This window comes from Equus asinus, chromosome 3 (assembly GCF_041296235.1).
Source record: "Equus asinus isolate D_3611 breed Donkey chromosome 3, EquAss-T2T_v2, whole genome shotgun sequence".
Lineage (NCBI taxonomy): Eukaryota > Metazoa > Chordata > Mammalia > Perissodactyla > Equidae > Equus > Equus asinus.
In genome coordinates, this window is record NC_091792.1 from 130,835,398 (window position 1) to 130,848,654 (window position 13,257).

Genomic DNA, 13,257 nt, shown 5'->3' on the forward strand with positions numbered 1-13,257 from the left:
TCAGTAAAAAATGTTTAATGTCAGCCATGCCTAATTTAATACAATCATTTCATGTTTGTTTGGTTTTTTTCTAGGATCTGCGTATCAGAATACTCTGAAGAATAGCAACTACCCTTAGGAATCTCTAGTGTTAGAAAATGACTAAAACTAATTCTGGCATCTTCCACTTTGCCGTCATCTTTGTGTTAATACTTGAGATTGGAATCCAATCATCTGATGAAAGGGAATTTTTTGTTGACAGATCTAAAGCAGGTCTCACCCATGTTCCCAAAGATCTATCTCTGAAAACAACAATCTTAGATATATCACAAAACTATATATCTGAGCTTCGGACTTCTGACATCCAATTACTATCAAAGCTGAGGATTTTGATAATTTCTCATAATAAAATCCAGTATCTTGATATCAGTGTTTTCAAATTCAACCTGGAATTGGAATACTTGGATTTGTCCCACAACAAGTTGGGGAAGATTTCTTGCCACCCTACTGTGAACCTCAAGCACTTAGACCTCTCATTTAATGCATTTGATGCCCTGCCCATATGCAAAGAGTTTGGCAACATGTCTCAACTAGAATTTCTGGGGTTGAGTGCCACACAGTTACAAAAATCTAGTGTGCTGCCAATTGCTCATTTGCATATCAGTAAGGTTTTACTGGTGTTAGGAGACCCTTATGGGGAAAAAGAAGACTCTGAGAGCCTTCGACACCTTAACACAGAGAGTCTGCACATTGTTTTCCCGACAAGAAAGGAATTCCATTTCATTTTGGATGTGTCCCTCAGCACTGCAGTAAATCTGGAACTGTCTAATATCAAATGTGTGCTGGATGATAACCGATGTTCTTATTTCCTAAATATTCTGTCAAAACTTCAAAAGAATCCAAGGTTATCAAGTCTTACTTTAAACAACATTGAAACAGCTTGGGATTCTTTTATTATGATCCTCCAGTTGGTTTGGTATACAAGTGTAGAAAATTTCTCGATTAAAAATGTGAAACTACAAGGTCACCTTGGCTTCAGAGATTTTGATTATTCTAACACTTCACTGAAGGCCTTGTCTATATACCAAGTTGTCAGTGATGTGTTCAGTTTTCCACAAAGTTCTATCTACAAAATCTTTTCAAATATGACCATCCAAAATTTCACAGTATCTGGTACACACATGATCCACATGCTTTGCCCATCTCAAATTAGCCCATTTCTGCATTTGGATTTTTCCAATAATCTCTTAACAGACACGATTTTTAGAGATTGTGGAACATTGACTAAGCTGGAGACATTTAGTTTACAAATAAATCAATTAAAAGAACTTACAAATATAGCTCATATGACCAAGGAGATGAAGTCTCTACATCAATTGGATATTAGCCAGAATTTTTTAAGGTATGATGAAAATGAAGGAAATTGCTCTTGGACTAGAAGTTTATTAAGTTTAAATATGTCTTCAAATATACTTACTGACTCTGTTTTCAGATGTTTACCTCCCAGGATCAAGGTACTTGATCTTCACAATAACAGAATAAGGAGCATCCCTAAACAAATCATGAAACTAGAATCTTTGCAAAAACTCAATGTTGCTCTCAATTCTTTAACCAACCTTCCTGGATGTGGTGCCTTTAACAGCCTTTCTACACTGATCATTGACCATAATTCAATTTCCAACCCATCAGTTGACTTCTTCCAGAGCTGCCAGAAGATTAGGTCAATAAAAGCAGGGAACAATCCATTCCAATGTACGTGTGAGCTAAGAGAATTTATCCAAAGTATAGGCCAAGTATCAAGTGATGTGGTAGAGGGTTGGCCTGATTCTTATAAGTGTGAGTATCCAGAAAGCTATAAGGGAACCCCACTAAAGGACTTTCATCTGTCTCAATTATCCTGCAACACAGCTCTGCTTGTTATCACCATTGTGGTCCCTGTGCTGGTGTTGGCTGTTACTGTGAGCATCCTCTGTATCTACCTGGATCTGCCCTGGTATCTCAGGATGGTGTGTCAGTGGACGCAGACCCGGCGCAGGGCTAGGCACATACCCTTAGAAGAACTCCAAAGAACTCTCCAGTTCCATGCTTTTATTTCATATAGTGGGCACGATTCTGCCTGGGTGAAGAGTGAATTACTACCAAACTTAGAAAAGGAGGATATACGGATTTGTCTCCATGAGAGAAACTTTGTTCCTGGCAAGAGCATTGTGGAAAATATCATAAACTGCACTGAGAAAAGTTACAAGTCCATCTTTGTTTTGTCTCCCAACTTTGTTCAGAGTGAGTGGTGCCATTATGAGCTCTACTTTGCCCACCACAATCTCTTTCATGAAGGATCTGATAACTTAATCCTGATCTTGCTGGAACCCATTCCACAATATTCCATTCCCAGTAGCTATCACAAGCTGAAAATTCTCATGGCAAAGAGGACTTATTTGGAATGGCCCAAGGAGAAGAGCAAACATGGACTTTTTTGGGCTAACCTAAGAGCAGCCATTAATATTAAGTTGATGGAGTAATCAAAATAAATAGATCACATGTAGATCTAAAAGTATTCTTTTCACTGTTGCTGCTTTTGGAAGTTCCAACAATGACCTTATTTTGCATTGACCTGAATCTAAACACGATTTTGGATTTATGATGTAGATAACATGTGTACTTTCAGGCCCCCGTTCACCATTTATATGTGGTAATAAAAATTAATGAAGTGATATAATCTTGATTTAAACAGTTAGTCTATTTGTTTTTTTTCTTGAAGATTGACACCTGAGCTAACAACTGTTGCCAATCTTTTTCTTTTTCTGCTTTATCTCCCCAAATCCCCCTGGTACATAGTTGTATATCTTAGTTGCAGGTCCTTCTAGTTGTGGCATGTGGGACGCCGCCTCAACATGGCCTGATGAGTGGTGCCATGTCCATGCCCAGGATCCGAACCAGCAAAAGCCTGGGCCGCCGCAGTGGAGCCCGTGAACTTAACCACTCGGCCACCGGGCCGACCCCAGCCAATTTCTAACATATGAGGAATTCACCTGTTTCTTTGATAGGACTGAATTCATTGAATTTATCATGTAATTAAGAGAAGCACCTGTTCAAACAACTTCAGCGATATATATTCCTGTGTGCCAGGGTCTATGTTAGAAAACTCCATGCCTTTTACACCTGTTGCTGGGTTTCTTCAGCAGATTAATGTAGCTGTGGGTGCCCTCCTCCTTTCTACTCAGCATTGCCTCTGCATGAAATGCCCACAAAGGGCAATTCAGAAGGGCTGGAAGTTGTCCTTGGAACCAGCCCTCAACCAATGTCAGAAAGTCAGTTGGGGGATAAATACTCCAACTTTCTTAGCCCTTTTTGGGATAAATCTGGGGTGTACTTTAAACTCTTTTGGAGTTACCCAGTAGCTTAGAATTCTGATTCTTCATAGTAGAAATGGCTTGATAAGGTATTCTTTATTGGTTTCCTTTCTATTCTTATCTCATATCCTCTTCCTTCAAGGAGGTTTCCTGGGATCATCTCTGAAATAAACTACTTGCAGTTGAATACTTGTCTCAGGGTCTGTATCTGGAGAAACCCAAACCAAGAGTGTTACATCTCAGGCCAAATGGAAATTCTGAATCTGGTTTTCTGTGACTGGAGATCTTGCTGAAATTCTAGTTGTCTGAACTGGCGTGCACAAGAACCTTTGCTCTTTTGATCAGAAGGAGGAATATAGTTGATGTGTACTGCCTCTATGAATAGCATCCCTGTCTCTGGGGAACTATTAAAATAGGGCATGAGCAGATTGGAGCAGTGCAAGGGATATGCTGTAGTAGATATTTGTTCCCCAGCTTTATTATAGCAGATATTTTTCGTACTCATCAAACATTTTCTCTGTCTACCCTTTTACTCTGGCAGCCAGCTCTGGGCAGGTGTAGCCTAACAGCACCTTGTTATAACTGCACCATGTATCTCTCACTTTATGTCCCATAGCTTCACTAATGCCACTGCACAAGATGTTTGTAGACGCCTGTTCAACCATTCTGGGATATGCACAAAACTAGAAGTGCCAGAGATACCTCTGAGGAGATCCTTGACCACTTAGGAGATGGGAGATATTAGATAAATATTCCTCTCTTTTATTCTTGGGTAAAAAAATGAGGCATAGTCTAGTGATGGGTGTTAACTAGACTTATTGTGGTGATCATTTCACAGTATACACAAATATCGAATCACTATGTTGTACCTCTAAAACTAACATAATTTTATATGTCAGTTATATGTCAATTAAAAAGAAAAGTCTACAGACACAAAAAAGAGGCATAGTCTACACCATTTCTCAGAATCTCCAATGGGATTAAGCCTCGCTTACCCACAGGAGGAACCAGCTCAATAACGCACTCTTGGATTGACTTTCCCTTCTTCCTTGTTTCCTTCTTCTCAGTCCTCTCACTCTTGAGCCCTGAGATTATTTCTTCATACAAATGACCTGAACACAAAGTTCTTGTCTCAGTCTCCAGTTTTGGGAGGAGCAACCCTTTATACCCATTAGTTCATAAACTAGTGGTTTCTTGCCCTAAGGAATTTATAGTCAATCAGGGGACATTACATGTATCCAGCTAGCTAAAATAAAAATCAATGAAACAAAAATATACAATGGAAGTTCAGAGAACATTTAGATTGAGTGAAAAGAATCTTCACAGAAGTGATGTTTTTTCCATTGGGCTTTGAAGGAAGACTTTGACTTGGGATTTTGCAATGTGTGATGATGAATAATGAAAAGGCCATTCTAAATAGATGAAGAAAACAAGGACAGAAATACCCAGTCCTATTCTGGGACTGGTGTCCCAGTTTGATAGGACCCATGAGTTTTATGAAAAACGACAGTGAAGTACAAGCATGGAAAGTTAGATTAAGATCATATTGTCAAGGGTCTTGAAAGTCCAGCTATGGAGTTAAAACTTAGGGATATAGGAAAGTTATCATTTAAATTTCTATGAAGCATAATAGTGGGAAGTAAATTCAAACCATGAATATTTACTAAGAGTGTATGAAAGCTCTTGTTCTGCAATAGAAGTTGCAACAGTTGTTAGAACTGGATTTTCCAGTTTTCTCTGTGATGATTAAACTTCCTGTAATGAACTTCAAGATTTCATAACAAGTTTTAGTTGCTCAGCACTGTTGTGTGTTAGCTTACTAGGGCTGATGTAACAAAGTACTGCAATCTGTGTGGCCTAAACAATGGAAGCTCTTGGCCCACAGTTCTGGAGGCTAGAAATCCAATATCAAGGTGTTGGTAGAGTTGGGTTCTATTGAGGGGTAGGAAGAAAGGATCTGTTCAAGGCCTCTCTCCTTGGCTTGTAGATGGCTATCTTCTCCCTGTGTCTCTTCATATTGTCTTCCCTCTATGCCTATCTGTATCCATATTTCCCTTTTTTATAAGAACACCAATAGTATTGGATTAGGGGCCATCCTAATGACCTCATCTTAACTAACAACATCTACAATGACTCTATTTCCAAATAAGGTCACATTCTGAGGCATTGGGGTTTAGGACTTCAACAAATAAATCTTGGGGGGGTCACAATTCAATCTATTACATCTAGCAAGTCTAAAACAAAAATCCCTAAAGGGAGGCATAAAGTCAGTTAAAGTTTATCTAACAAACTCTAGGTTTTGAGAAGAGAAGTTAGATGAATCCTATATATAAATATCTGCTCTCATAAGTGGTTTTAAGGAGGCTGCAAGGAGGCTGAAATTGCATTGGTGGAGTTTCCTGCCGAAGAATTCCCAGTGGGGAGATGAAGAATTCAGGTCAAAATATGGACAAATAAGAAGTGACGTAATGAAAATCAGAAAGATTTCATAGGTAAATGAGAAGAAATATTGTATAATGGGTAAATATACAAGCTCAGTTTGAAACGTCTGGGTTTCAACTCTAGTTCCATCACTTATTTGTGAATGACCTTGGACAATTTACTTCAACTTTCTAAGCCTAAATTTCATTATTTATAAAATGTACCCTTAGAGTAGCTAGCCAAGACCTTCAGATCTCCAGGTATGAATTAAAGACTAGTTGCAATATGTCCCCCAAAGTACAGAGTTCATGCGGCAAGCTTTCCAAGTGGTTCTGTAGAGGCCCATTCTCCTGAATTGAGGTATAAGGGGGCACACCCCATCCATCCTTCTTCAGGGTAAACGGAACTCATAACACACCAAAAGCTCTCTTCAAAGTCGTCTTCCAATCTTTAACTCCTCTCAGACTCTCCGACCCATTTTATTGGCTAGAAGTCAGCAAAGGCTTGCAAAGCCAGTTATCTGATATCATACCACACTCCAGGGGCCTCAGCCAAATTGATATTAAAATAGTTCCATTTTTATCAGCCTGTTATACTAACAAGACTGCAGTGGAATGGGCATTTTATATAGTGATATCAGGAGGGTAAAGTAATTTGGTAATCTATATGAAGAGCTTTAAAATATTCATGTTCTTTGGTCTAGTAATTCCACTTCTCAAAATCTATCCTAAGGAAATATGTTGAAATCTGGACAAATATTTCTTCACAAGTACGTTAACTGCAGGGTCATTGTTAACAGAGAAAAATTTGGAACACTCCACACTTCCAACAATGGAGAAATGTGCTGTGCTCATTTAGTGACATATTTTACAACCATTAAAAGACAGTGTTTAGGGTTAAGATGGTAAATTTCGTGTTATTTTTTTTACCACAATTTAAAATATAATTATAGGAAGTCTTTTAACATAAGAGAATGCTTATGTTACAATATAAATGAAACACATAGGATACAAAATTATATGCACGGTATAGTTTCAATATGTCAAAAATATGCACAGAAAAAAGTCTGGATGAAAATAAACAAAAACATTTATCACTGCTTGCCTGCGGTTGGTGCTTGCTTTTGCTTTTATACTTTTCTGTGCTTGAAAAATTTGCAACCAATAAAAAAAAAGGAAATGGGGTTTAGGGGATCAAACTAGTCACTGTCGGAACTGGAAGTAGCAGAGAATAAAGATTATAAAGCTGGGTTCTGCCCACAAGCATTCTGGAATTAAATCCTGGTTCAATTTCTCTGCAGCTCTATGCCCTTGGATGAATTCCTTAACCTCTTCCAGCCTCCTTTTTTTCGTCTGTAAAATGGGCATAGTAATGGTGCCTCTCTCATATGGTTGTTATGAGAAATCAGTGGTATAATGTGTGGATATCCAGGGTCTGGCTTTTCACTCCAGAGCTGGCAGTGCACAGTGGGCAGGAGGAGCATTCCAGAGACAGACCACCCCAGCCTGAATTCTGCCTCTTCCACCTCCTTCTAGTGACTCTGAGTGGTTCTGTAATTCCTCTCTGTTTTATTTACACTGGATATAAAATGAGAAGAATAATAACACCTATCTCATACTGTTGTTAGGAGCATTAAATGAGTTCATATATGCAATGCGCATAGAACAGTGTCTGGCCCCAAATGAAAGTTCAATAAATGTTAGCTATTAAGATGATGTCATTATGATTGTTATTATTATTATTTCCATTATCTTAAGCCACCAGACGTGGAACTGGAGCTGAGCTGCTGATCATGTTCAGCCTGGATTGTCCTGGGCTTCCTAAGATTAAGTAAAATGAGAAAAGAGACAGAATTTGACAACATAAAAACTGGAAACAAACAAGCAAATGAATAGTCAAAGCAATAAAAACAACTAAAAATGACAAATGGGGAAACAAGAAATTGGGAAGTAATCTGGTAGCAAATATCACAAAGTTCTCTTTTCCTTTTTTATATAAATAACTAATAGAGTAAATAGAAAAGCACTAGGATCCCAATCGATATATTGGCAATGAGCATGGACAGCTCAAAACAGGATCCAGTTAGAAAACAAACACATGAAAAGCTTCGACTTCACTAATGCAACCTGAGTGTCACCAGAGTTTCTAGGTTTGGGGTTATCGCTTCCTTTTATTTTCAAGTAAAACAATTCAAGTCTCCAACTCGCCTGGTTCTGGGAAAGCAGTCCCTTCTGAGGATTTCAGAGGCGTGCTGAATTTCCTGGCTGCTTCTCAGGGTCTCTCTTTCTGAACTATTTCTTCCTATGGCTCCCCAACACTTTGAACCAGCTAGTCACTGCCTTCCTTGGCTGTTCCAGACCTCTCCGATGGACTTCACCCTCATACTAGGACACAGTCACTTATTCACTGCAAGTTAACACCCACACAAGTAGATGACAACCCTTAATAAAAATCCGTTATCAAAGTTAATCAACAATGTCCCAGGCACCATGCCTTTGAGAGTCGGGGGACAGGAGTGCTGCATGTTGATGATCCAGTCACAAGCAGGCCTACGAGGATGTTTCGCTCTCTTCCAAGACAACTGGAAGATAGAGGTACTTCTTAGAACTTAAATATGACAGCTTCTTCCCCCAAAGAAATTGAAGCATTGGAAAATATCCTAAGGGAATTTCTAAAGAATTAGAACAAAAAGATTAATTGCCAAAGCAAGAGAAAAAATAAGAAATAGCCTAAGTTTGGGAAGTCCACATCCATCTTATAGGTGTTCCAGAAACAAAAAAGAAGGGGAAGACATTATCAAAGAAATAAAACAAAGTAATTCCACTGAAGTACATGAATCTCTTAACTGCCCAGAAAAATGAATGGTACAAGGCACCTTCTCTTGAAATTTTAGAATACCAACGACAATGTTCCTAAAAGCTTCCAGAAAGAAAGAGAGAAAAGCAGATACAAGGAGCCAGAGATCAAAATGGCACGCACTTCTCAATACAATGCTAGAAATACAATTCTAGAAATAATAGAGCAATATCAATCAAATATGAGACAGGACATTTAAACTCCCACTCCAAATTAACCATGAAAGCACTCTTTCTTAGGAAACTACTGGAGGACGTGTTCCACTGCAACAGGTGCAAACCAAGAAAGAAAATGCTATGCATTCCAGGAAACAGGCGAGCTATAATCCAGGAAAGAGGAGCAAGGACTTTCCAGGATGGCAGCAACTCAAAGGCAGAGGATGTCAACTCTGCAGCAGTCCTGTAGAGCGTTCAGTCCATACTGGGACAGGATGACTGGTCATTAGGAGGAGGCGACAGTTTATTTGATAGACCAGACCATTTAAAAAATTTGACTTGACAGAGATTTGAGAATGTGGGGAAAATTGTCACAGATACATAGAAAACTAACAAAATGAAATGCAAGGCAAGTATTAACTAGAAGAAAACAGAAGTGTAATCATGGAGTGTAATCATAACATATAATGTAGTTTTTAGTGGTGCCCCAACATTTACAAAGGCCACAATAATGTAAACACTGAACAACGATTTAACCAAAATTAAGAGATAACTCTTTGAAAAAGTAAGTCATTGAATTAGAGAAATGATTTCATTCTTTAAAAATAGATATAAATGACACCAGATGTAGTGGTGTGCTGGTAAAGGTTTAACAATAGACTCTCCGAAAAGAAAAAGTTCTATGACAAATAATGAACATTTTCTCCATTACTTTCATAAGTCTAGAAAATTGTCAAAACAGTAAAGTCTTGATTTATAGTGATTGCCAATTGCATGGTGTAAATATTCCCACCATTGTCAATTTCAAGGTACAAATGCCACCACGTCACTAAAGGTGGAGCTGGAAGGAGATCCACCAGTAGTGTACATTGTATAGTATTTCCACCATACAGATGCATTAGACATAAATAACCTCAAGCAGGTAATGGTAGTAACTATATAGTAAAATATTTAGGAAGTGATGAGGTTCGAGCATCTCTTATTTTGTTTTTAACATAATTTATTTAGTTGAAAGTATATATACTTTAATTTTTAATAATTAATAATAATTAACTACTAATAATTAATCAATAATTTAATTTTTAACAACTGGCTCACAAAATTCTTGAAATTAAAAGTGGACTCTCACGAGCTGGTATAAAGTGGCTCCGGCAGACCACTGGATGTATTGGAGGATATTTTAGTAGGCAGGATTCAATGTATAACTTTTTCATACTCTTTGAAAACAATGATATGTGGTTTGCATGCAAACAAGGAAATCCAGGGGATTTCCGCATGCTGATGTGTCTCACAGGATGTTTATTACATGATTGAGTTTCTCTATAACTGTGTCTAGGATAAATGTTAAAGTCATTAATAAAGTTGTAGTAATAACTGGCACCTGATGAGAAATTCAGATACTCCCCATTTCCTTCTCATTTCCTTTTTCCACTCCTTTGTTTAGCCCATAAATTTTATTTTCTCTCCTTTTTGCCTCCATTCCTTTCCCGTCCCTCACGTTCCATCTTGTTTTTCCCCATTTTGTCATTCCCATTGTTTCCCCCATCTTTTTGCTTTCTCCTTTAACCTACCATCCTTTCTGCTTTCCAAAACCTTCCAGTTTCTCTCTTTTCCTCTTTAATCTTTCTTTAGTCTTTATTTACCCTCCCTCTTCTCTTCCCCATTCCACCTCTAATATATCTATTTTTTCTTTCTTGTGTGGGTCCTGATAGATGTCTCAACAACAGGATTATTCACAAGAGTGATCAGGGTCAGTAGAGAGAGGGAGCAGAAGCTGGAATCAGGAGAGGTTGGGACAGGAGAAATAGCAATATTTGGCACCACTAGGGAAAATTTTGTGGGTGAATTAAGAGTTCCAGTTCTTTGGCTAATTACAGGAGGGTCATTTATTGACTTGAGGCCCTAGCTCTATCTGTCCAATATGGTAGCCACTAGCCATGCGTGGCTATCGAGTCTTTGAAATGTGGCAAGTCTGAATTGAAATGTGCTTTCAGATTTCTAAGACAATATGTGAAAAAAGAATGTAAAGTATCTCGTTAGTAGTTTTTTAATATTGCATGCATGTGAATATTTTGATATGTGGATTAAATAAAATATATTATTAAAATTAATTTCACCTGTTTCTTTTTGTTTTTTTAAACATGGTTACGAGATAATTTAAAGTTACTTATGTGGCTTCCATTATTTCTTTATTCTATTGGACAGTGCTGCTCCAGTCCTTGATGATAAAGTATTTATCAAATTTCTGCAGTCTTTAATTAGGTTCCTACTATTTATCAGGACCATTTTAATTTATTTAGTTGAACTAAAAATTTCTCCCCTCCTTATACTCATCAAGTGTAGTAAATGCATGATAAACTATTTGAATTTCCTAACCACGTGAGAATTTTATTTGTTTTTCAGAAATATAATTCAGAAAAAATAACCTCTGTCACTATTTCCTCTTAGTGATACTTATAATTAAGTTAGAGAAGCTTTTCTCAATTAACACTTGCTTCATACTAGACTATGAGCTAGCCCACAGCAGCTGTAGGGTGAAAGCAGCCCCAGCCCTTCCTTCTAGCCAGTGGGCAGCCTTGGGTCATGTGACTTTCCTACCTGCCTGGATCAGGGCCACAGTACCTATCAAAGCCAAGACATGACATAGGCCAGCAGACTATCAGGTGGTCCATGGGTCCTCTGCCCAATGGAGATGCTCCATTTTGGATGGTGAGATAGGATCCAATCAGATTTCTTATTTTGGGAGAAGTGCCCTCAGGATGAGCCTCTGCCCTACCTATAAGCCATGCTACTAGGGCTGTAGGAAGAAATAGAAGCAAAGGAAGCAATAAAGAGAAGTTGGGAATAGAAAGAGAAGCAGATTGAGAAAGACGAAGAGTCAAAGAGACGCCGAGTCATAACAGAGTAGAGAAGAGCCCTTACCCACTTTGAAGGATTTAACAAGATGGCCTGACCACCAGGGCTGCCTCTGGAAGTCCTGAGAAGGCTTTGTTCCATGTCTCTGAGTCCCGGCTGTGTGCTACTGTGCTTCCTTACTTCCTGTAGTATCTTTATGTAGTTATTTTTCTGTAGTGTCTTTAAAATAAACCTCCATCCATTTGAAGTAACCCAAAGCTCTCTGTTCATTGCAACCTGTATATGAAGGCAGAAATAGGGCAGGCAGAAGTCTGAAATCACGGGAGGGTATAAGGGGAGAAACGTATGCGTGTGTGAGCGCGTGACTGTGTGAGTGTGTGTGTATGTGAGAGAGAGAGAGGGAATGGCAGGTATCTTTGAATACCAGCATGAGAAAAGAGGAGAAGGAAATGGGGGGAGAAAAAGGGGAGAGATTTTTGAAGGGAATAAAAAATGTTACATCTCAAAGTTATCAGCACATACTGTTCTGAGCATATTATTCTTAGTGTCCATTGCAAATAAAGATTTAAAGATTTTAGAAATTCCAGGTGAAGGCAGAGGGAGTGGTACACAAACTCTTGGGCACCTAGAGTAGTAAAAAAAATTGTAGGCTTTGGAGCCAGACAGACTCAGTTTTGAACCTTGACTCCATCTCTTACTGGATGATGACCTTGGGCAAGTTTCTTGTTCTCTCTGAGTCAGTTTCCTCACCTCTCAAGTGGGAGTCACCTATATGTTCTATGTAGTTTGTGGTGTGGATTAGGCAATATCTTGCACTTAGAAAGTAAATGCAAACAACAGTGATGGTGATGATGATGATGATGACACAAAATACTACTTTCTAACTTGGCATGATTTACTAATTAAATTAAAAATAAGGAAAGAAAACTCCATTCGCTGACGGTGTAAAGTATTTAAACACAGTGGGCTCTGGGAAAGGGAAGAATATGTATTTGGATACCAAAAACCCCAAGTGGTTATTTTTCCTTGAGAGGGCAATAGAGAACGTGAATGTGCTGATCAGAGTTGTTTGAGAATTTCTGAGATGGAAGAGATTTTAGAGCTTGGTTCATCCAACAAGCTGGGAGTACCCTCTCCAACATTCCTGAAGGGTGTGCACCCAGCACCTGTTTTCGTGTATATGTAGGCATGTTTCTATGTTTAAGGTGGGCAGTAGAACAGACTGTTTTTGTTTTTCTTGATACAGTATTCATTTTATGACTTTTCCCCTAAAATATATGTAGAAATACATGCATTACATTTTAACGAAAAAACACCAATATCATTGTAAAAAAAATTCTTGTTTTAAGAACACACTCCCTCCTCAATTTCACATTTATGTAAAACTATTATAATCATTCCTTTTAAATTGTCGTTCCTCCTGTGGACAAATCCATGTGGAAATTTTCATCTTCACAAGTGATCTCCAGCAGTGTCACCTGAACCTTAAGTATGATAAAAACCTTGAAAAGTGTTGCTTTAAAAAAATTGGTCTGTACTCTGCAATCTGCATAAATAACACCATGCTTGTTTTCTCACTACCTTTCAAGACAAGGCCTCTAGCTTACCCCTTCCTGTGCTCGTCCAGTCAGATTGCTCAA

At 38.3% G+C, this 13,257-nt stretch overlaps 2 protein-coding genes across 6 annotated transcripts in view; one reads left to right on the forward strand and one right to left on the reverse strand.

Annotated features, from left to right (window-relative positions):
• The window catches only part of TLR1 (toll like receptor 1), a 66,635-nt gene extending 59,729 nt beyond the window's left edge, over positions 1-6,906 (forward strand). For both annotated transcript variants that reach the window (XM_044767694.2, XM_014827393.3), the window contains exon 3: positions 75-6,906. In XM_044767694.2, coding sequence (XP_044623629.2) covers positions 138-2,498 — 2,361 coding nt within the window. In that variant the 5' untranslated portion in view covers positions 75-137 and the 3' untranslated portion in view covers positions 2,499-6,906. The remainder of the gene's footprint in view (positions 1-74) is intronic.
• The window catches only part of FAM114A1 (family with sequence similarity 114 member A1), a 166,275-nt gene that overhangs the window by 133,781 nt on the left and 19,237 nt on the right, over positions 1-13,257 (reverse strand). The window lies entirely within an intron of this gene.